The sequence below is a fragment of the Argopecten irradians genome, chromosome 14 (genome assembly GCF_041381155.1).
Source record: "Argopecten irradians isolate NY chromosome 14, Ai_NY, whole genome shotgun sequence".
Lineage (NCBI taxonomy): Eukaryota > Metazoa > Mollusca > Bivalvia > Pectinida > Pectinidae > Argopecten > Argopecten irradians.
In genome coordinates, this window is record NC_091147.1 from 8964198 (window position 1) to 8990127 (window position 25930).

Here is a 25930-nt window from a genome sequence, read left to right on the forward strand (position 1 = left end):
ACAAAACCTGTATAGGTTTGCAATAATTTTGTCTTATTAAGCTTGTTTTCATTTTTTTTTCCCTCAGTTTTTTAAACGCCCTGGGCGCATATTGGGTCTAATACAGTACATGATACATTCTATAGCTATTAAAAATCAAAAGAAGTATCTGGCACAAATATATCACACCAATATGAATTAACAATTGAAATATTTACGATTTTGGAAATCAAAATGTGCATACTTATATACTTTTGAGATAATATAAGCTTATCAAAACTAGGAGGGAATATATATTTGCTAAAGTGGGTCAAAAGATTAAATTAGCTATCTTAAAAAAAAACACAAAAAAAACTAGGCATTAATACTTACATCTAAATTCTCGGTACATTGGCTATTGATTATTGTTAATAGAATTGATAAGTTTGTAAAACAAATAAAAGGGTAGAAAAAAATTTACAATGGGTATGGGGTATGAAAATATATCAATTATCTTAAAAATTTGATTAATTAATATATTTATACATGGAGCTTAATAAATAGCTTATTTAATCTTGTTGTATGCATTTTTTTTAAATTAATCACTTTGATAATCAGTTAATAATTCACAATTTGTACATAGCAATTATGAATTACATTGTTTGAATTGAGATATTAATTATAAACTTGCAGCTACCCTCTCATAGCAGTTCAAATTCGAATGAATTGAGATATTAATTAGTATGTGGGTTATTTACTTTTGTGAATATAAACGATTCATGCTTAGGGTTGAACAATGAACATAGCATTTTGAAAACTAATGCTTATTTTCATGCTAGGTCTTTTCTGCTGTGTAACATAAAACTTCAATATTTACTGGTATGACACCACGTAGAGGATGGCGAAAAGAAGTTACTTCCCTTGGATAACTCTTTTGCTTTGGAAAACAAGAAATCGTGTGGGTAACAACAGCCAAACAAACCGAACATAAGGTAAGTTTTTCCTTAATTTCTAGCTATTAAATGCATCATTATTGCTAGGTGATGTTGTTCTTCTTTATATATCAGTTACCTTTATGCCATTAAGCTTTCTTGGCTATATTGATCGCGCTACACGTTGTGGAATGGTGTCAAATGCTTCGTCATATGTCGTGTTCGATATCGCCGTTATCGGGGCGACTCCTTTTAACAATATTATTCCACTTCGCATGGCTATTATTTTAGTATTTGTGATCTTAATTGATATAATGTAATACATGAATTGTGGTCGATGTCTCCGCTTTATGAGAAAAGGGTACAGTTTTTTCAGTACTTCAAAATCATGTCGTCTCGGTACTTAATCTTTTCACTGTTCAGGAGAAATTTACTTCCTCTTTAAACTTATTTCGACACTCTCGACAAGGGATGCTCATGTATTGGAAACAAGAACTACTTCTAGTCTGGTAATTATAAACAAATACATTTCACAATCACGCCCCTGCCAATCCGCACAATATAATCATCGGCATCAATGGATTTGTGTACACACACCAATAAGTAATCCTTTAAAAGGAGCGGGTCGGTGTGACTTGTACATAGTGTTAAATACGGTCTATGTCACTCAGCTGACGGAGCATGCTTCTTTGGCTCAGTCGATAGAGCCGTAGATTTCCACGCCGGACACCCGGGTTCGATTCCTGGTCGGGGCACTCGACAGGAATATGTATTTCCCCTGTTCTTCTACATTGGCGCCCAACTAAATAACCCATGGAAGGTGGTTAAAGAGTCTTGGGTTGAGATTTAGGAAATCTCAAGAAAAACAGGGGGAGTAGTGTAAAAGGAGCGGTTCGGTTTGACTTGTACATAGTGTTAAATACGGTCTCTGTCACTCAGCTGACGGAGCATGCTTCTTTGGCTCAGTCGGTAGAGCCGTAGATTTCCACGCTGGAGACTCGGGTTCGATTCCTGGTCGGGGCACTCGACAGGAATGTGTATTTTCCCTGTTCTTCTACAATCCAATAATATTAGATCTCGATATTGAGAAACTTCTGATGTGCAATACCGAGTTAGACACGACGTAATGATCAAAAGTGTCTCGTCGTGCTATACCTCTAACATTGTTGGAGTAACCAATAAAAAGAAATAATTTTGTAGCATGCAAGACTTATGATAATTAATAACTGTATTACTTACATGTATGCATGAATAACTTACATTGTAGATGCCAAAGAAAGGAGGAAAAAAGAAAGGTGGGAAGAAAGGAAAAAAGAAAACAAAAACAGTTGCGGGAGCAGATGCTATTATTCAGAGGCTGCTGAAAAGTTATGAGCGGAATTGTGCCTTAACAGAGTCTGTTCCAAGTCCATGGATTAGAAATGCCTTAAAAGGGTGTCTAGAGAATGGAACCGTTCTTGATAAGGTATATAATGAGTAATAGTTAATTCGTTCAGCCTCAAGTCAACCTAACACATCAAAAGATATGTTTATCAAAAAGATATTTTTTTCCAATTTATTCTTTGATAAATCTTATGTAAAATTCTTTATTATTTTTACCCCCTTTTCCTTTCATTACTTAACAAACACTTAAATTTACATACATGTATATCAATTAGTTAATCAATTACAGGTAGTAGGGTGGTAATTTGAATGACTACAGATATCAGACATTTTATTAACGCTATACCGGTATGTGTAATTTGAAAAGTTCTGATGTTGATACTGGTGGTATCTCTTATGTCTAAAGAGAGATCTTTAGAAAATTTTGTATATATGCTATTTTTTGAGTTTGTCTAATGATAAATTAGTATCTATACAGTATGTAAACTTTACTTTGGAATACTTTGATCATGTCTTGATAGCAAAAACTAAGCTGTTGAAGTTTAAATTATTTTCAGTTTATTGTCGAATCATCAGTTGTGGAAAAAGAGGGAGACATGCCAGTTTTATTGGAGCCGTTGCTGGCAGCCATACGACAGGAACGATATATACACATCAAGGACCTTCGTATATGGAATTACCCCATGTCTCATGAAAACACTGCTACATTGGTAGGTAACTGAATGGTTTACATATTTCTTGTCCATTACTGCATCCCTCTTCATTACTGTAAAACAGACTTGTTTTAGCTATAGTCAAATTTTTGCGCATCTTGCGATAAACTGTAAACTATTGCCGGTATACATAAGCGTGGATATGAGTAAGAGCGATTCGACGGTACCGAAATACTCTTTTACAAAATTTAGCACTGAACATGAATTAGTGATGCTTTGTATAGCTAAATACTTGTAATGAATTTGTAGGGCTTACTCCTGGAGAAGCAGTGCTACCCTCTGCGCTTGGTAGAGTGTATGGACTGCCTCATGGAGCCTTACTCTGTCATGAGGTTTGCACGATCGTTTAGGGCCTGTAGCACATTGACAACTATATCTCTGGACTACAACGAGTAAGTATCCCTTTCAACTTGGTCTCTATTAGATCTACTGTACTCAACCCAATAAGCGTTCAGTCAAGACGCTAAAATTTAAATAAAATGAGGGGTGCTTTTTAAGCGCCAAATCTGGACTATACTTTTCATGTAATTATTGCACAAAGAGAGCTATTAATCAATTTACAAAATAAATTAAATAAAGAAGCCTACACAGTTGTCATAGAGTCAGTATGCATTTAATTTTAGGTAAGGGAAATTGTGGCCTCAAAAAGGGGAAGGGACCCTTATTGAGATAGGGGTATTTATGTGTTTATAGGGATGGGGGCACTTATTGGGTCTGATATGGTACTTCTCTTCCTATCTCTCTGTGTTTCCACTCACTCCTATTCTCCTTTCATTAAATCCTTCTCTATCCTCCACTTCTAATATTCCTCACCTTTTCATTTACCGGGTAACTCTTGTCCATCCAACCACTTCTCTAATTATACCCTCTCCCTCAAACAAAGTTAGGGGAATAGGAGTATGCTAGTTTCAGATTGTCTGTCTGTCCATCTGTCTGTCTATCTGTATAATTACTCCTTCTAAACTACAAGATGGATTTCAATGTAACATGGGAATAATCCTTATACAGCATAGATATGTACAGGTTTACATTTTATCTGAACAAGACACCTCCACTTTTTTTTCAGAGTAATGTCCTTTGTTGCAAATGAGTAGATGGGGTTGAGGGGAGGGGAGGTATAAAACGGCCTCCTTGATGACGGTTCTAGTTTATCATATTTATTTACTATACCAAAGTTGAAAGAAATGAAATGATGTTACACTGAATTTGTAAAACCAATAATTGCATCAAAAGTAGATTTCTTTTTGTGAACTTTTCCACAATGGATTCTCCCTATTAATTTCAGATTTGGAGACGAGGGATGTAAAAACCTGAGTAAAGGTTTAGAGGGCAATGTCACTATCCTCTCTATCAGCATGTGTTTCTGTGACCTTGGACCCGAGAGTGGCAAATACCTGGGCAATATTGTATCACGGACCGCTGTGAGGTAAGTGTTTATCTGTGGGACCCGAGAGTGGTTAAAATCTAGTAAATTCTAATAATTTTATTGTGGACTGCTGGAGTTATTTGTCATGAACTAAAAGTTGGTCATAATGATAAAAATTTTGATCTGTGACATACATAAAAGCTTTAGACTGTTCCAAAATTATCCACATGGGAGGGGCAGGAGGCTCTTTCTTCAAGACATTTTAGGTATAAGGAATACATGTACTAGAAATTGGTGATTTAACCTCAACACATTTTTAATACAAGGGTCTCCCGCTTCTCCAACATGGATAATTTTGAAATACTGTAAACCACTTTCTTTCGTATGTGTTTTTCACACAAGTTGAATGTCTCCTTGATTACTTTTTATCCACAGAGACCTGTTTCTCGATGGAAATAATTTGGAATGTGAAGGTGCTATAGATATCATTAAACTGTGTGCTGAACAGGCTGACTTTGAGGCATTTCAGAAGGCAGAGAAAGCTCGTCTGAAAGCAGAAGAGGAAGCCTTGAAAGCTGAACAAGGTGCATCTGAAAGTTGATGAAATCATTCACCCCTAAAATTTCATAATGGACTGCTCCAGCCTTTGATTACCCCGATAATGGCGATATATGGAATATGGCCTCATTATATAACAAAGCATTTGACACTATTGCACAAAGTGCAGCATGATCAATACTACCTAGAAAGTGGTAGAAGAGTTTAAAAGGGCTGTATGAGTTTAAAAGGGGCTGTATGAGTTTAAAAGGGGCTGTATGAGTTTAAAAGGGGCTGTATGAGATTAAAAGGGGCTGTATGAGTTTAAAAGGGGCTGTATGAGTTTAAAAGGGGCTGTATGATTTATTCTGGTTGATGACTTTTATTGTGAACATGTTTATTTTTAAAAAGTCATAAAAATGTTCCATGCAGTTATGTACATGTAGTTCCTTCTGTAATAATTAGAACAGAAAATTCCACAATGCAAACAATTCTGTTTTAAATGCTAAACTCAAATTCAGGTGCAATCATGTGGCTATCGAGAGTACAATCAAGAAATATGAAATTACCTCATTGTGTTATTTTTGCTAACCAATATGGCTCTTGACCATTTTTAGGTCACCTGAGACGAAGTCTCAAGTGACCTATTCTAATCGCCTTTTGTCCGTCGTCGTGCGTCGTGCGTCGTGCGTCGTGCGTCGTCCGTCGTCCGTCGTATGTCCGTAAACAATTTACATTTTCGACTTCTTCTCCAAAACTGCTGAAGCAATTTCAATGAAATTTTGCACAAACCTTCATAGGTATAAGGCCAATCAAAATTGTGAATTATATGGTCCCCACCCCTCAGGGGGCTGTAAGAGGGGCCAAAAGGGGTAAAATTGAGTAAAATTTCAAAAATCTTCTTCTCTACTCATAGATGTGGTAGAATCAAATACTTTTCATAAATAGAAAGGTCTTAAGGTCCTTTACAAAAATTGTGAATTATATGACCCTGGGGTCTCTAGTTTCCCCCTGGGGAGGGGTTTAAGTATACTATAGTTTATATAGGGAAAACACATTTTTGCGCATTATTTGGTCATTTGTAATAGGAAATGAGTGAAATGTTGTCAGAATTATCAGTACGAGAAGGCCATTTAATCCTATTAACAAATTTTCAATGACTGACCCCCAGGGGCCTTAGGGGCGGGGTCAAAATGGGTCAAATAGGCTAAAATTTCAAAAATCTTCTTCTGAAATTCTGGAAATGGTAGAATCAAATACTTTTCATAAATAAAAAGGTCTTAAGGTCCTTTACAAAAATTGTGAATTATATGACCCTGGGGTCTCTAGTTTCCCCCTGGGGAGGGGGTCAAGTTTACTATAGTTTATATAAGGAAAACACATTTATGAGCATGTTTTGCTCAATTTTCATTGGAAACGAGTCAAACTTGGTTAGAATTATTAGCCTGAGATAGCATTTTAATATCATATCCACATTGGTCCAGGCCGACCCCCTGGGGGCAGAGGGGCGGGGCTAAAAAAAGGGTCAAATAGGCTAAAACTTCAAAAATCTTCTTCTGAAATTCTGGAAATGGTAGAATCAAATACTTTTCATAAATAGAAAGGTCTTAAGGTCCTTTACAAAAATTGTGAATTATATGACCCTGGGGTCTCTAGGTTCCTCCCTGGGGAGGGTGTCAAGTTTACTATAGTTTATATTGGGAAAACACATTTATGAGCAATTTTTGCTCAATTTTCATTGGAAACGAGTCAAACTTGGTTAGAATTATTAGCCTGAGATAGCATTTTAATATCATATCCATATTGGTCCAGGCCGACCCCCTGGGGGCAGAGAGGTGGGGCCAAAAAAGGTCAAATAGGCTAAAACTTCAAAAATATTCTTTTAAAATTCTGGAAATGGTATAATCAAATACACTTTATAGATGAAAAGGTCTTAAAGTTTGTTTATAAAAATTGTAAATTATATGACCCTGGGGTCTCCTGTTTCCCCCTTGGGGAGGGGGTCAAGTTTACTATAGTTTATATAGGAAAAACACATTAATGAACATTTTTTGCTCAATTTTCATAGGAAATGAGTCAAACTTGGTTAGAATTATTAGCCTGAGATAGCATTTTAATATCATATCCACATTGGTCCTGGCTGACCCCCTGGGGGCAGAGGGGCGGGGCTAAAAAAGGGTAAAAATGATTAAAATTTCAAAAAATGCCTCTAAGTTCACAGGTCTGATGGAAGCAAATACTCTTCATAGTCTAAAAAGTCAAATTTATAAATCACTGACCAACTTCAAGGCCCAGCATATGGTGTTTATATGTCTTTAATTTGTTTCATTATTTGTTTCATTATATATTCTAACTCAGGTGACCGTTAAGGCCCATGGGCCTCTTTTTAACTTTCCTATCTTAAAAGATGGGCTTTCAGAAAATAACTTATTGCTTGATAATCACGGACAATCATGATAGTTTACCAGTGTGATGATTGCTAGAACAAGTGTTCAAATGTAACAGATTTCTCATGTTTATTGATGAATTATATATCAGAATATATATTTTTTGTTTATTAGAACATAATGTAGACATATAAAAGAGTTTGTAATACAAGTACTATAGAAAAAGCAACATGAAAGTTGATCTTTCACATGATAGTATAGTGTATTTAAAGGATATTGTATTCCTACAGAGAAAGAAGGTCGCCTCAGGGTCCATTCTGCAGTATCTGGTGGCATGGCCTCGGGATCTGAAAAGGAAGATGCTGGAGGAGACGAAAAAAAGAAAAAGAAGAAAAAAGGTTGGAAAAAATAAATTCTACTTTGGTCACAGAGACTACACATTTGAGAAGCATTATGGTGTGTAGATTTAATGTTTGGTAGAATTAGGTTGAATTGGTAGTAATTAATAGGTTAATTGACAAGTATCTATAGAATTGATGGGATGGATTGGTAGTAATTTATAGGTTAATTGACAAGTATCTATAGAATTGATGGGATGGATTGCATTAAAGGTGTAATTGTAGTCAGTTAACACATTCGTCCCTGGAAATCCATAATGAGCTGTTCCAGCCTTTGAATTAGAACAGTTCATTTGTGTCTCCAGGGGTAAATGAGTTAAGCTTTCGTTTCTAGTCCGTGTTACTGAGTTTTATTGCTATACTTCTAAATTAATAAAAAAAAAAAAAAATAGTGTAGGACAAAAAGTATTCATTTTTTTAATACTATGGAAGCTGGTTCTATTGAAATCCTTGAGGAATGAAAAATCTGTTATAACCAAGGTGAAAGACTATGGATTCGTGTGAATAGGGATTATAAATGAACTCAAATTATGCAGTATTTCAATATAACTGATTGTAAATTAAGTGAGTTCCTCTCTACGATATATTTCAGAATTATAATTTTGTTAAATCATAATGAGGAAATTGAAAAGAAATTGTTATAACTACAAATTTTTCAATATCAAAATTTGGTTTTTGAAATATAATTATGCATGTCGTACTGAAGTTTGAAGCTCTTTTGTGTCTGAAGGTAAAAAAAAGAAAAAGAAGAAGGAGGAAGGGCCACCACCTGTGGGCCCCTGGATCCGGAAGCTCCACTTGGCTGACAATGGCATCGATAATGTTGCCTTTGGCAAGGAATTCGCACCTATAATATTTGTACGCGTTTTGAAAAAGTAAGTTTTGACATTTACTGTAAACCAATTTTCTTTCGTGTGTGATTTACTTCCACAAATTTCCCAATCCAAGTAAAATTGCGAAAGTTATTTCAGCAAGTTGATATCTACATTATTGTTATTTAGAGAAATTTCCATTTATTTTTAAGATCTGCAGATGTTAATTTTTGCAAATTTTGTTTTTGCAAAAGGAATTTGTGCAATAAAGTAGCAGTGAAAGAATACTGATTTACAGGATGTTCCTGTACCAGTTTTTGTGTCATGTTAATTTCTGCCACCATAATCTTATATACATATATAATTTAAGTAACTGAATTATAAGAAAGCATTTTGAAATATTGCATTATGGATAACTAAGAGAACTTTGAGAAATCTATACATATATTTTATATCAAAACCAGCAATTGTAGTATTGTTTATGCGCAAAGATAATCATTTTTGGCTTAGAAATAGGTATGTAAAATGAGTATCATTGCTTGTCAGTGCTAACATGCTTTAAATGTCATGAATAATTTCAGATTAATCATGGGCTCGGAAACATTGGAGGAGCTTGACTTGGACGACAATCTCATTGGAGATTTGTCTGCCAGGGAAATCGTGGAAGCATTGGAGCACAGGAAGGAAGGTATGCAAACATTATAGCAAGTCACAGTTTTTATTCTAGGTGTATATTGTAGTTCTGTTGTGTCTCAAAGAAGAGGCTTGAGATATGTAACATTATCTGTTATCAGTCAGTAAATCAGAGGCATGACTGATAAATATACACATATTTAGAACGCTAATCACTATTGTGTCATATGTTAAGATTATTCAAAAGAAAAAATTCCCTGTTACAGAAAAAATGGAAGGCGTTAAATTAAAGACAACACACCGACTTCAAGCAGAAACATTTAAAAATATATGTAAGCTTGGGGCTGGCCTCAAGAAAAAGAAGAAAAAGGGAAAGAAGGTAAGTATTTTTATTAATTTTTTTACAACATAATACAACTGTTCGTTTATTAATGTTGAATCGTTGTATTAAAGATGCTCCATCGCTGACAAATGGTATTTTTTTACAATTTAAAACAAGAGCAGACGATTTAGTATTTTTCTTCAGTTACAAAAGTTACTTACTTTACACCATTATCACCATTAAAAAGTTTGAGCTTCTAATTTTACTTCAAGTTCAAAATATGAAAAATAATTAATTGCATCCCGAAAAAAATCCATAGCACTATTCCCTATATGGAATGAAGTAATGATTGCGCATGCACCAAAGGCAAAATAAACTATTTTATATTATTTTTTGTGTTAATTAGACTATTATATACACGATTAAACACCAATTATTGTTCAAATGATGAATATCATTTATGCTCTGTTGGCGATGGAGCATCTTTAAATATAACTGAGTGTCCTATCTTGTAATTTTGTGAATAGATAAGTAGTCACATAACTGAAGAAGTGAATATTGAAAATAGAAAAAAAAAAAAGTTAAATCAAGAGCTCTTGTTTAAATATTTTTACCACCAACGATGATCTAAATATGTCTTTTCCTAAAAATAACTAATTGAATAGCTAAGAAATTTGTACCCGTGGGTACTTGATAATTAGTATATAGATTAATGATTTTGGTGGACAAATGGCTTTGACTGCTCACTGGCATATATCAGTTGTTGACCATGATAATGAATGACCTTATATTAATATAAGACTCGATCATGAAAATTGATCGAAAACTTTCCACAGTCAGCAATCTGCTTCGATACAAAATGATACCTAAACACTGCTAATTGTTTGAGCCAAAAGACTATCAGTTCTTAATGACCATTGGTCAAGTAGTTTTTAATCATATGAATTGGAATAAGTATTAGATTATGCTGCTACTTTTAGGAAGAAGTTTTTAATGGTAAGATTTTGGACTGTTGGATTTTCATTAAATGTTATGTTAATGGTATTCTTTTTTTCTGTTACATGTTAACGTTACGTAAAAATGGTTACTTGCTTTTCGTTTATTGACGTATATCTTTTCATACTTTATGTAGAAATGAGGACAAGGTGTTTACAGTAAGGTGTGTTGGAATGGTGTGACATTTCATTATGCAAATTTTATAGGCATTTTACAACAATTCATTATATCTAACAAATCATGGGTTCGTGGTGTAAGCTTTATTGTGTAGCTAAACGCATATGATATAAGACATTTGGTGTTAAGTGTTTTGATATCCTATATATTTTTATGAGTTAATTTGCTTTTATGAATAATCTATTTTAGCCATTAGATATTTTGTGCTTTGTGATGCTGAAATGTGTACATGTTATTGTCAGTTTACTTACCCTCTTACAGTATGGTCAGTGATATATTGTTAATTATATGTCATTGATGATAAGATAGTATCTGTCATAATACTAATGTGTTTATAATCTTTGATGTCAATTCACACAAAATAATTCACAGTTTTAATTTTATTACAATTATTTCTCGAATTGCAATATTGCATAAGATAGCAGTGTGCAACAAAAGTTAAAGCATTGTATTCTCTCATTTTGTAAATACATCATGCTTTTATCATCATAACCAGTGTTTGCCGTGCTGCCAGGTCTACATAATTTATGTCTAATATAACTACACGTATATAAAGGGATGTGTATTACTATATATATAGCCGTTCAGACTACAAACGAGAAAATTCAATTTTAGCGGTTTTAATATATAGTTCATAATTTTTTTTATTTTTTTTTTTTTCTGGATAATACTTTCGCGACCATTACAATTTTCTGCAAATTCAGGAAACGTCACTCTGTGTAAATAACCGGCTGTTCGTACAATATAAATATGTATGAAGTAAATTTCAGTAGCTCTGAATATCAAATAATGTAAACATCAACATAACACAACACACAGAATTTATTTCAACATCCTTAGTTAAAAAAATCTACCTTGTGTGCATTCCACTCTTTACATGACGCCAGAGGAACTAAATTAGACCAGGGAAAGGACGATGCTAATTTAACATTTCAAATAAGTAACTTACATGTACCAGTGGCAAAAGCACATTATTCCAATGCCTATGTTTTGCAAGGAGAGTTCAAAATGGAACAAGGATATAGAAGTAATCTCCCTAGATCTACGTCTGAAGATATGTTCTGAAATAAAATTTTCTATCTATTTATCTAAAACACAATTTTGAAGATTGCACAATATGTCATGAGAAAGGGACCATGTTAGTTTTTATTCGTCTTTGCATATTACAGAGTTAGTTCCCTTGCGGATAGGTTTCGATTGTTACCTCATTATTTTGTGAGCACAATTTACGTCGTTTTCTCAGAAAAGTATGACGTTACACTCGCAAACACATGACGTCACAATCAATACCTACAATGCAAGGGCAGATAACTCTGTAATAGGCAAATACAGAATAGAAGGTCTAGGAAATATACATTGTATATGTTTATGAAGTGGGATACTTTATTCTGCATTATCTTCTTAGAATTACAATAAGAGACAGTGTTCAAATGTCTAATGTAAAGATAAATTGATTTTTATTAAAATTGCATTTATGTTAATAAATTTTAATCATATTTCATTTTCAGAAAAAGAAGAAGTGATCAGTTACATGGAGCTAAATGGACAGGGACAGCAGTCTATTATCTGAGATTACTACTGCTGACGTAATAATGTCATCACTAACCATGGAAGGACTCTCCATGGCAACACGACTTACCATGGTAACAATGTGACTTTCCATCTATAAATACCTCACCTCTAGTCAGAATTATGTTACCATAGTAACAATACCGTCGACTGGGCGTTAACTCCGTTTCTGTTTTAGCCTTCACTTGACTTGCATCAAAAAGGTTACCAGAGAATTAGAAATTCTTCAGCATTATCATATGAAGGCAATCATGGAAATCTTCAGGAAATACTAAGTGTCTTTCATCAAAGTGGGTTTATTCATAAGAAAGCATTTTCTGGAGAGAAAGTCTTTAGGAGTTTGGGGTTTTTTCCAAAAGAATCAGTAGAATATGATTTTTAAAAGCTTTTGCGTCAATGTGCTACTCACTTTCTGGACAACTTTAATTTGTTTTACCTGTTGACATTCATAAATACTTCTAGAAGAAACTATGTTACAATCCTCATTATTTTTCCCTTGTGACTGTTTAACTGTTTCCCTGGAGCTGAGGTTATCAGCCAGGTTTATTGTATCAATAAACTTAAGAATTGATTTCACACAACATTTTTTGATAATTGAGCTATAAGTATTACTTACTCTTTCTTAAAAAGAAGCAACATAGTGTGGCCAAATAAAATGAAATTCACTTAAAATGCTAGATTAAAGATCAAATTATGTGTTTCTGAAGAAAAAGAGTGTGACATTATGTGATTCCCTTCGGCTTCAGTGTTTAGTTCTCTATATAATATCATCACTACAGATTTACTGGCAGTTTTCTTATTTTATGTAAGGTAATTTTATCCAAATTATATATTTATTCAGCTGATATATAGTTCAGTCTATGTGATATGTATATACTGATTTATTTTAGTACTATGTCTGCAATACTTTTCCTGCAAGGTTTTTATATGTATCTGTTTGCCTATGCTATTAAAATGTCTTACGATAGCAATATACTTGTTAAGTCAAAATGATTTTAACAGATCTGTTCAATATTTTGATAAATTGATAAGTAACAATTACATCTTTTTTATTCCAATGTCGTATTGCAGGAGGTGTATTGATTGTAGAGATAGAAATTTGCATTGAAATATTTCGTTAAATCATTGTTGAAATATTTCAAAACGCTGTTCATGTAGTTTATGTTTGTCATATGCCTTAATTTGTTGATATGTAATGTCAACTTTTCCCTAAAATCATGTATAATGCCAAATAATATATAATTGATGGACGTCTTTGTACCAGTTAATGAATTTCTAAATAATTTTCAAATTTTATATCTTTATTAAACACATTTTTAAAAACCAAATAACGCTTTGTGTCCTGTTTCGCTGTATTAACTTACTTCACTTACGTAATTGTTCCGTGGTTATAGCTGTTTGTATAGCTTCACTTCATGATATGGCACGATTCTTCTAAAACTAATTCAGTAATTGACATCCTGTTCTTATTTGTCCAGTACATGCCATGTCGACCTATTAGTTAGTGTATAATCCCTGATACCCCAATTACTGATTGATTGATTAGTTTAACGTCCTATTAACAGCCAGGGTCATTTAAGGATGTGCCAGGTTTGTTGGTGGAGGAAAGGCGGAGTACCTGGAGAAAAACCACTGACCAGCGGTCAGTACCTGGCAACTGCCCCACATGGGATTCAAACTCGCGACCCAGAGGTGGAGGGCATGTGGTAATATGTCGATACATCTTAACCACTTGGCCACCGCGGCCCCTACCCCAATCACACTGTACAGACTTTCTAGCTGGGTTTTTCTCTATTTCTGACGTCTGATTGTTCATTACCAAGTTATAGATGGTCGTCTTTTCTTTGCCTTGTGGATTCAAGTCTAATTCTGGCGATGTAGTTCAGGGATCCTCCCCTGTTTACAGTCCTCAGCCAAATATTCCAGTGTGAGTTGTGATTGGTTAAGTGTTGGGTTTTTAATCAGGCTCTAGAATCACTAATTTGCTTCACCAATAAAATGATGAATTTGTTTGTAACACTATCTGTGATTGGTTCATACTTGTTACCCCTGTATTACTGTGAACCAACGTATTTGTATGTAACACCATCTGTGATTGGTTCATGCTTGTTACCTCTGTATTACTGTAAACCAACGTATTTGTATGTAACACCATCTGTTATTGGTTCATGCTTGTTACCCCTGTATTACTGTTAACCAACATATTTGTAACACCATCTGTGATTGGTTCATGCTTGTTACCTCTGTATTACTGTAAACCAACGTATTTGTATGTAACACCATCTGTGATTGGTTCATTCTTGTTACCCCTGTATTACTGTTAACCAACGTATTTGTATGTAACACCATCTGTGATTGGTTCATTCTTGTTACCCCTGTATTACTGTAAACCAACGTATTTGTATGTAACACCATCTGTGATTGGTTCGTGCTTGTTACCCCTGTATTACTGTAAATCAAGGTATTTGTATGTAACACCATCTGTGATTGGTTCATGCTTGTTACCCCTGTATTACTGTAAACCAACGTATTTGTTTGTAACACCATCTGTGATTGGTTCATGCTTGTTACCCCTGTATTACTGTAAACCAACGCATTTGTATGTAACACCATCTGTGATTGGTTCATGCTTGTTACCCCTGTATTACTGTAAACCAACGTATTTGTATGTAACACCATCTGTGATTGGTTCATGCTTGTTACCCCTGTATTACTGTAAACCAACGCATTTGTATGTAACACCATCTGTGATTGGTTCATGCTTGTTACCCCTGTATTACTGTAAACCAACGTATTTGTATGTAACACCATCTGTGATTGGTTCATGCTTGTTACTCCTGTATTACTGTGAACCAACGTATTTGTATGTAACACCATCTGTGATTGGTTCATGCTTGTTACCCCTGTATTACTGTAAACCAACGTATTTGTATGTAACACCATCTGTGATTGGTTCATGCTTGTTACCCCTGTATTACTGTAAACCAACGTATTTGTATGTAACACCATCTGTGATTGGTTCATGCTTGTTACCCCTGTATTACTGTAAATCAACGTATTTGTTTGTAACACCATCTGTGATTGGTTCATGCTGGTTACCTCCCTATTACTGCTAACCAACGTATTTTCACAGAGTCTTAAATTTCGCTTCTAATGTGCATAACGATATGTGCTTTTTAACGACGATTTAATTTCATGATTTTTAGTACTTCTTTATGCTTTCCATTTCTGCAATTAATCTTTGTACACGAATTACACAAAAAACGGAAGCGCGCGAAAATACGTTTGTTTATAGGTTTCCCCAAAAGACTAAGACACAGGGCTTTTATTTGTCCTGCATTTTACCCGAAGGTTGTAAAGTGTAAAGCACGTTTTGTCTTTAAGAAGGGCAAGCTAAGGAAAGCCATTTGGGTTCTATTGTACTTGCTATTTTCAAATAAAATACTTTTTGGCAGATTGTTTTTAGTGTCTCTATTTGTTGATATTGTATGGTATCGGTACTATTTATCTAAAAATGAAATTAAAATGAAGGATCAATTACTTGCAGTACCGCTTTAAATGTTTGTATATTGTTCTTGTTAAGCATTACTTATATATGTTACAAACCTTCTATATATCATTGATTATCACGTAATGACCTTAATAGCTAGGTTATTAGTTCTTATTTACGAATGAGTGAATCGAGAGCGAATCAGTGTATAACATGTGATAAGTTTCCATTACATTAAAATAATTTCTAACATGATTTTTGTTGTTTCCTTACTGTGATTGTCGTTAATATGTGAATGCTTCATTCTGAATTCTCCCTAAGTATTATTATTACATCTTTTGTTTGTTTTAATCTTTGTTGATGAACTAATTAACCAGATTAACATATACACGTACACACCAAATTGAATATACCAATGAGTTTAGGGTTTATTGGCATATTACGTGAAATTCAGTCAGAAAAATATTTTTGTTTATCTGTTTTTATAAAGCAAAAACACACAAACAAATCATATGAGTCGAATTTATTGATAAAGATTAAGTTGTCCACATATTCAAAGGCTTAAGTTTATAAATAGAGAATGATATATCACACATATACAAAACCAATCACAATTACGACTTTTATACATTCAATATCCGAATACCATGGGCTAAACAGGTAACTTGAAAATTAATGTATCTAAAAATATGATGATGCAACTACAATTACCACAAGATCATCCAGACTGCCATTGGGACCACGTAGAATTATCTGTCGGTTAAGGGGAAGATGGATCTTCTCAATATCTTTCTCTTCTTTGCTTTTCAAATAAAACATTTTAAAACGAGGTAAAACTACACTTAAAAGATAACTCTGCAAAAAATCAAAATGTCCGTCCGTATGCCAGATTTTTCGAAAATGATGTACATGTAACTGACAAGGTAAAACAAATGACAATTTGGATATTTTTCAGATTTAAAGCTGATGATGCCAGTTGAAAAGTGTTCATTGATTCCCACAGTAAAACAGAGTTAAATAAAAATGGCTTCCACTTTCTTAGAAACACTGAATGTTGTCGTTGTCTGGAAATTATTAAAATATTGTAATTTTCTTTCATCCTTAATGTCCATACCTTTTAAGTAGCATTGTCAGCTTTGTACTAACTTCTCTGATTTTACAGGATTTTATGTACTTATGCTTTCTCGATGAAATACAACTTGACCTCAAATTGGCTTCATTGCATTGTTCTCATTCTAAAAATAGTTGTGATAACTTAGACCTAAGGCGTCACATTATGAGATAAGATTTAGGAAGTCACTAGGATACTGAATTACATATCGAAAACAAAGTTTGAATGCATTGACCATAACATGACGTTGTGTATCAGTTCACTTTCATTCTAAATTGATCTGCGTAGTTCCTTTTTCTTTCCTATAATGGTTTCATATAGTTCCATTACGTGTACAGTACCTGTATTACACCCGATCCAAACATGTCCACAGCCATCTACAGCTACAGCTGTAGGACCTCGGATTCCATGTCTCTTGTCCAGGAGACAGGTGGCTTCCCTACCGTCTCCTGATAAACATATACCTGGTTATTGTTGAAATCAGGAACAAACACTCTGCCTTGCATATCACGGCCTATTCGACGAAGTCCCATCTCACTGACCACTTGACCTTTGTCCAGTTCCCCGCGCCATGTCTGAATGGTCCTGTCGGATTGGTCCTTTATTACCAGTTCATGCCGATAACCATCATCGGGCCTGTATACTACCACAGCGACATGTCCTGTGGTCAGATAGGACCACATCCACACGAGAGTTGCCTGACCTTGTCCCCAGATTTGTACGAGTATATTTGGGGAGTTAGTACTAACGACCACCTCGTCATCGTCACTCACGCTGATACACCCAGCTTGGAACGGACTGATGTCAGCAAACTTATTAGTGACTCGTCTGTCTCCGGACAGATTGATTATCAGTATTGATTTATCTTAACGTGTCATCAGTAGCCCTCCTGTGATGGTCAATGCCACACAGAACGGAAGGAAGTCCAGCTCTACACTCTCTATGACCTCCCCGCCCTTGTTAACTAGAATCAAATCTTTATTGAACCCTTCTAATATCCACGCGTGTTGGTCGTCGGTAGGACATATCGAGATGATTGCATTCTGTTGTGGGACTCTGAATGTAGATATTTGTTTGACATGCATACTATCAATCTCTTTCTTCTCGTAGCGGATGACGTCCTTGACCTCGTGATCTACCTGAACATTCCCCAGTATCGATCTCCGGTGGGATGAGTTAATTGTACCGGGTACAAAACGCGGCGGTCGGTGTACGGTGATTTCAGTAGAGACATCGTAAAGCGATTTAGTGGTTTTAAGTCTCTTTTTCAATTCAAAGAAGGTTGACATCGCTGACGTTTGTTTCGATTCCTCCTCCATATCCCGAATCAGCTCCTTCATCTCTTGGATATTTTTCTCGTGACACCAACAATCTTTATCGTGTGATTCTTTTACTTCTTTAAGAAGGGACGATAACTCTGTAATTGCTGAGTCGGCCATAGAATCGACCTGGGCCTTCAACTCTGACCTCTTGGATTCTACTTCCTCAATAGCGTTATTGACACTCTCCTCGAAGGGCTTGGCGTCGTGTTTACGCTGTGTCAGTTTAGTGTCAGATTGATCAACCTTTGACCTCAACTCGTCCAATTCATCTTGCATGAACTTTTTCTGTGAAACGATTCTTCGATATTTCTAAAATCGTGTGTAGACCGTTTACTTGCCATCGTCAGTTTCTATTACATTGTAAAAAAATAACTTGCACTTTCACAATCACTGTAAATAACTCACTTTTTTCACAATCACCCCCTGCCAATCCACACAATAACAATCATCGACATCGATGAATTTGTATCACCTATAAGAAGAAGTATATCCACTGTATAAAAGTCCGCGATATAAGCTGCTACACACGTGCACGCTACAGACGCCATTTGCAATGGTATGTTAACCTTACCGACGTTCACCTGACTGACCTACAAAGGCGAGGCTTACATATAGACGCATCCTCTATACTCCAGGGGTTCCGATCACTTACGATCTCTACACCCCTGGACTATCTCATAGTGAAATTGAAGGTAACTCAGCTGAAAATATTTGACCAATCACAGACCAGCAAAGATTTCCTTTGAAGACTACAGAGAGAGCGACTCCCAACTTCAAAGCCACATAGTCAACCACAGTGTACCGTTATACGGCTCTTTTGATGTACATCAAAGGACTAAATTACCTGTTCTGTTATGTTGCCTCCAGTTTTACGATGAGATAGTCCAGGGGTGTAGAGATCGTAAGTGATCGGAACCCCTGGAGTATCGAGGATGATATAGACGTGGAATCACATTGTGCATACGACAGACGAATTGAGAGCGTGACGTGAGAATTTTGTCAATGGTTGCCATTTAAATATGGTACAAATTTCTCGGGAAGGTGTTGGTAAGCTGTCAATACCTTACCTGTTACCTGTTGTAGAGGTCTTCATATTATAGGCCGGAGGCCTCTCTGACCCATCACATTTTGAAAGCAGCTTTGATTGAATTTTAGTTCATGGTATTTCCAGAAGTTGTTCAGTCTGCTCTTAAAAGAGTTAATGTTTTCTGCATCGACTATATTATCTGGTAATGTGTTCCAACTGTTGAATACGCATTGTGAAAAGTTGTATTTTCTGATATCCAGTCTACAGTTACTCTTTAGTAACTTATATTTGTTTCCACGAGTCACAGATCTTTGGTTGAACTTTAAAAACAAGTTGTCGCGGTCAATATGGTATATTTCATTGACTATTCTAAGCACATCAATCATGTCACCACGGAGTCGCCTGTATTGTAATGAAGGAATTCCTAACTCTAATAGCCGTTCAGGATATGTTTTTTGAGCTATATGTTTTACTAGCTTAGTGGCACGGCGTTGAACCCTTTCAAGAGTTGAGATGTCCCAGACTGGAGAAGCATATTGAAGGTGTGGTCTGATGAGTGATTTATATAGCTGAACTAAAATGTTTTTGGTCCAAATATTTGAAGGACCTTCTAATGACTCCAAGGATATTGTTAGCTTTTTTGGCACTATTTTGAATCGATTGTCACACCGAGATCTTTCTCCTCATTAACCGTGTCAATGTTACAATTGCTCGTCTTGAATACAGGGGGTGGTTTGTTCCCCAGATGGAGGTGTATATTTACTGGCATTAAATTTTAGTTGTCATATTTCAGACCACTTATAAAGATTGTCCAGGTCATTTTGTAGCCCATGTTTGTCAGCTTCATTATTTACAACCGAGAAGATCTTGGTATCGTCAGCAAACAGCTTCACAGCATTTTTCACAACATCCGGTAAATCGTTGATGTACATATATATCAAAAATAGGGTTGGTCCTAACACACTTTCCTTGGGGATACCGCTGATGACATTGGTCCATTCGGACGTCGCACCGTTGACTATGACTCTTTGCTTTCTATTAGTGAGGAAGGATCTAATCCATCCTAGAGTATGACCGTGGATCCCATATCCCTGCAGTTTCACCAATAACCTTTTGTGAGACACAGAATCAAATGCTTTCTGAAGTCCAAATAGATAATATCGATGTTATTTTTATTATCCAGCTCCTTAGTCCAAATATTTAACACATCAATGAGTTGAGTTACACAGGAGTATCCTTTCCTAAAGCCATGTTGATGTTTGGTGAATACTTTATTTGCTTCCATATGTTTCATAATTCATCACGTATAATTTTTTCCATTACTTTAGATGTAACTGAAGTAAGGCTGATTGGTCTATATATGCTCGCTAGATTTCTGTGATATTTTTTTATGGATGACTGTGATATTTGCTGTTTTTATGGATGGCTGTGATATTTGCTGTTTTCCAGATCTCAGGGACACATTCTTCATCCAGTGATCTTTGGAAGATGGTGGTTAGTGGTTGTGATAAGATTTGAGATGTTTAATTTAAAATCTTGGGATGTATTCCATCTGGGCCCTAAAATTTGTTAAGCTTGATGTTAATACAAATGAAAATGATCGATAAATAAACCAGTGATTTAAATGTTTACACGGCTGTTTTGTTTTGCGGTGACATGTTTAAGTCCAGCATACATATATACATTGTATTAAACGAGAAATAATGATCCCAACATTAATCATTTAAAAAGCACAGTAGATATCTTATGTAACATAGAAGAAATGGTATAAATATACTAAATATACGTGATATCAAAGTAAGATGCATACAGTTCGGATGTATGTATGCTCAATTAACGCTGTTTCGATGATAAAAAAGAAAAGGATTTGCCTTGTCATATATTTGCACATTACTTGATCTATTCCATTTCGGACTGAGGTCATCAGACCTACATTATTAGGATGCATTGCAGCAATCACTCCTTCAACAAATTTTATTTACAAGATATTCAGTAAAAAAAATAATCAATTAGAAGGGCTTAATTTCGATAAGTCAGTGTGCCCTATCACAATCTCTAAAACTCTGTGATAGAAGTTCGAAACCAACAAAACAGTTGTAGTACTGACCCTGGATCCATGATTTGATATTCATCAGAAATAAATTATTATTTCAATGCAATATTGAGATCTGGGTTTTATTTGTGTTAACAGGCTAATCTGACACGCATATTTTGGCGACGTTTTCTTACATTAGCTTAAACTACAGTAGCTGTATATGGTTCTATCACAAGTGTCAACCGATCAGTTAACTCAACATAGATTTCTGAATTTGAAATAGAAATCGATCAATTTGAAAATATTATCTAATTTAAATTTGTGAAATGGATTGAAGTGTTGTAGATTCTATTTATCTTTGTGTATCTGGTTTATCGATCGGACAATTTCATCTTCTGCTATTGTTTAGTAGTTGATTTAAACCGGAAGTCAGTGCCACCTAGTATTTCCCACCAAAACATAGGCTGTTCCATCAGCTGATATTTTTTCCCTATACAGACGTATAAGATTTATTCTAATGCTTTATTTTTATCTATTTCTTTTAAACGATGATGACTACTTTAAATGTAAATAGAAGCATTGTTTGTCATCTTTTGACATTCATTGTTGTGTAACACACATTTGGTGCTCTAGCATATCTGTCATAGTGAGCTAACGCGTACCACTGGATATGGTAGAACACCCAATGTATGTTACACACCAATGCATGTCAAAAGATGATTTTGGTTTGGTTTGTTTAGTTTTACGTCCTATTAACAGCCAGGGTCATGTAAGGACGTGCCAGGTTTGTTGGTGGAGGAAAGCCGGAGTACCCGGAGAAAAACCACCGGTCAGCGGTCAGTACCTGGCAACTGCCCCACATGGGATTCGAACCCGCATCCCAGAGGTGGAGGGCTTGTGGTAATATGTCGGGACATCTTAACCACTCGGCCACCGCGTCAAAAGATGACAAGCAATGTTTATATGAATTTGCAGAGTCATTAGTTTCTCTATAATTGACATGCAATATACTGTTATAAAGAATTGAAAGTATTGTAATTCTCAAAATGTTGGTATAAGGTTTGGTGGTGAATAAAATATTAAAGATTTTCTTTGTTCTTGAGTAAAGTAAAAAAAAATACAGCGCATATAACTTTATAGGTATAAATAAATATTTGAATGTATCATGATAATATTTGTTGTGCCATTGGTTAATCAGTAACCTGGCACACACATATTGTCAGTTTCCCTGTATCAAGTTATATATATATATATATATATATATAGTTCTATCCCAACCATACTGATCAATTAACACAAAAGAGTTTTAAATTCAAATCAAAACGTCCTCATATTAGAAGGACCAGGTATTTATTATACTGTATTACTATAATTGTAAGGTATCTATGTTACATTTGTCTATAATTGACATGCAATATATTTTTACAAAGACTGACGGGTGTAGTGATACCAAAGTACCCCGGCACGGCACAATAAAACTGTTCTCAGACAGATTTTTTTACTCAAATAATGATTTTACATTGACTAGATTAAAAAATTTGTCTGAGAAAGTTGTATGGTGCCGGGTCCAGAGCTGATATACTGTATGGATGACCTGGTAATCACAGGTTAAATTGCAGTAAAGCTGACAAAGCTCGGCCACCGGAATGTCCTAACAAACAGGTGCCACAACGAAGGTTAAAGTACAATACACAGGTGATTGGCCAAACAGGTGGTTTATTGAATATATGACTACTGATAAATGGTGAACACAATTTAAATAATCAACTTATATATATGTCCCGGCACACAGACAATTTGACCCAGGTATGTATGTATGTGTGTGCTTACCACACCGTGACAAACCAAAACATTCCTTTATCACCGATACAGACGCATTAATGCTCCACATACGGATAAGCCCCTTTCTAAATATAGCCCAAACAGCAAGCAAATCCTGTCGCTACGTCTCAAGACCTTTAAAAACAGAACACGGAAGATGATAAACACAAAATGGCTGACATAAACAAGTGGTGACTTCTGTTGAAACATCTAATATGGAAAGGTTCGAATCAAAAGCAAGACAGGTGCTGGATCGACTGAGGAAAGAAAAGGCAGACAATGCTCCACATTTCAATAAGGTAAAATTAGACTTGAAAACATGTACCAGTTTAAGAGAAAAGGAAAGGGTCAAATCTAGTGTTACCAGGAGGAATATCGAAAGGAGACGCGATCACCTCAAACAGGCGGTCGACGAGATTGCAGATGATTTGCTCCATCGGCATCAGACGCGTACAAACGAAATCTCGAAAGTTTTCGATGAATTTGAAAGGCAAGTGGAAGAAAAGGTGAAAAATATTCTAAGGTTTCAAAATGACTTGGCACATTTGGAGAATTCTTCAGACTACAAACTTATCATTGAAACTGGTAGCAGATTATCAGCACCGTCTTTGCCCTGTTTTGAAGTTCCGTCGATCGACAGGATTTCACTGAAGCAAGTCGACATTGATCGCCTCTACATAAAGCAGATGTTTGGAGAGGAAATGCGCGAGGACATCAGACAATCATTCTTGAGTGAATCCCTGGAGCACAGAGAAAGTCAAGAAAGCGACAAAACAGTTAATGAAACGAATCCAAAAGACCATTCAAAATGTGACCAAGGAGTTCCTAATGTTGAATTCGATAGCACCATCGTATCGGTAGACCCGAAACCACGACTTGAGGTTTCAACCAATTTGGAAACATTAGCTTCCCAGTCTAGAAATCATCTGTCTGAATCATCTGAGCCAAAGATAAAAGTTGTAACAGCCAACAAAGATAGGAAAAATATGTTAAGGAACGACGAGGAAGTGATCGACATGGAAACACCTCAATCCTTAAAGGTAACGGATCCCTCCAATATCAGGAAAAGGTATGGATCATCCAAACGGAGGGCCAAGGGATATTCTATAGGGGAAGCTAAGATCATATCAGATGGATGGAGACATGACGAAACACAAGACAAAGTTCATGATGGTTTCTATCAAGACGAGAAATCATCCATGCAGAAAACTAATCCTCGATTGGAAACTCCTTCTCTAGAAAAGACAGTTTTACGTTTAGAACAACCTTCTTCGGAAAAGTTAAGTTCGTGTTTTAAAAAATCTCCGAAAAGGCCAGGCTCGCTGTCAGAAACGTTTTTGCAAGAAAATACAGCTTCGGGATTACTTAGTATCGAAGATGATATTTTGTTTCAGCCTCGACACTCTTCCTCGTTGTTTCTGAACACAAATCCAATAGAATTAAGAGGCGACACCTCAAAAAGTATGTCACGAGGTTCAAATGGTGTTCTAGCATCACAAAGCAGCTCACCAGTGAGGAGGACAAGTTCAAAGGTCAATTCGCAAGATGAAGCTGGTGTGATTCTATCAACATTCCAGCATACTACATTAACTCCGACGGCAATTTCCCCTGCTGATAATGGTCATTGTTGGATAATATACAACAATGCCAATGAAATCAAATTAATCAGCAATTCGGGTGTGGTCAAGAAGACTGTCTCTGTCTCTGGATCAAAGCATTTGCTTGGAATGACGGGACTTGCTGATGGATCTTTACTAATTTGCAGTCCACAGACGAAGTGTATTAAGCAGGTGCATTATCCTAGCTGTCATGTGTTTGAGAACTTCCATACAGCTCCTCTTATCCCTGTTGGAATGTGTGTCTCTGCCACAGGCGACATTCTGATGACTTTGATCGACAAATGGAGTTATGACAAATCGCGAGACAGCCATCGCGTCTTAATGAAATGTAACTCAAACTGGAAAATGACGGCTGAGGCAAAATACTCCAAGCATGGAGGGAATCTGTTTGTCTTGCCGTACAAGGTAGCTGTAAGTAGTACAGGGAAACTTGTGGCCGTTATCAACCAAACAAGTGACATGACGTCACACCTCATGTTATTTGATATCAACTTAACTTTGTTGCTACGCTGTGTTGGTCATGAAAACGTTGTCCTTGGCGATAAGTTTGACGTCACAATGACGGAAAGGTTCAACGTCATGGACGTGAAGTTTGACGTCACTGACAATCTAGTGATCATCGAAGGTTACACGGGAACCGTTCAAGTCCTTGACCCTGTCACGTGCAGGCCACTTAGAATCCTAGTTAAGGAGCAAGGAAACCCATGGACACTGGCGGTGCACGATCAATATATGTGGGTCGGATTCCAAGATGGACGCATCAAGTTCTTGTCGTACTAACCTGAAATTGGTATTTTGTTATATTTACATTACCACAACACAGTACTTATATGATGCTACTAGGCCCAATGCATGTTATTTTCCAATATTGACATTGTCATTTAGGTTCTGACGTACTAATACAAACACTGGGTTTATCTTAATCCGCTAAACCTGCCTATCTTATTAGGCTTTTTAAAAAATGTTTTGCCTAATATATACATTAGAAATATGCAGCTGACGTAGCGTAGGCCAAAGCTGTCCTACGATTTCACATTTTAAGAGGTACCGCGAGCTGACTTTATGTTAGGGGGGAGCCTAATAATATAGGCAGGTTTAGCGGACTAAGTTTATCTCAGTGTCAGAATGCATTGAAAGAATATTAAATCATTCTTAAAATTGATCAATATGAAAACATATTCTTAATCAATATGAAAACATATTCTTATTGGAATATTTAATGGATTGAAGTTTTGTATTTATCTTTGTATCATCTATTGCTATTGATTAATCGGTTTTCCATGACAACACACCAGAAGCCAGTATTACCCATCGACTGATAT

At 35.7% G+C, this 25930-nt stretch overlaps 2 protein-coding genes and 1 pseudogene across 4 annotated transcripts; 2 read left to right on the forward strand and 1 right to left on the reverse strand.

The window, feature by feature from the left end:
- Nucleotides 1-807: 807 nt before the first annotated feature.
- Nucleotides 808-15928, forward strand: LOC138308259 (uncharacterized). Of its 3 annotated transcripts, none has more exons than XM_069249253.1 (12): nucleotides 808-950; nucleotides 2158-2355; nucleotides 2831-2983; nucleotides 3236-3378; nucleotides 4272-4412; nucleotides 4788-4936; nucleotides 7567-7674; nucleotides 8405-8549; nucleotides 9068-9174; nucleotides 9386-9498; nucleotides 10422-10437; nucleotides 12123-15928. In XM_069249253.1, exons 2-12 carry the CDS (start codon nucleotides 2158-2160, stop codon nucleotides 12182-12184), a joined length of 1335 nt encoding a protein of 444 aa, XP_069105354.1. In that variant the 5' UTR covers nucleotides 808-950; the 3' UTR covers nucleotides 12185-15928. The 3 variants fall into 3 exon arrangements, with proteins under 3 accessions (XP_069105354.1, XP_069105356.1, XP_069105355.1); XM_069249255.1 differs by lacking the exon at nucleotides 10422-10437 and adding an exon at nucleotides 10574-10600; XM_069249254.1 differs by lacking the exon at nucleotides 10422-10437.
- Nucleotides 15929-16554: 626 nt separating this feature from the next.
- The window catches only part of LOC138308258 (uncharacterized), a 465904-nt pseudogene continuing 456528 nt past the window's right edge, over nucleotides 16555-25930 (reverse strand).
- On the forward strand, nucleotides 23022-25786 carry LOC138307475 (uncharacterized). The gene has a single exon (XM_069248249.1). It carries the CDS (start codon nucleotides 23205-23207, stop codon nucleotides 25386-25388), a length of 2184 nt encoding a protein of 727 aa, XP_069104350.1. The 5' UTR covers nucleotides 23022-23204; the 3' UTR covers nucleotides 25389-25786.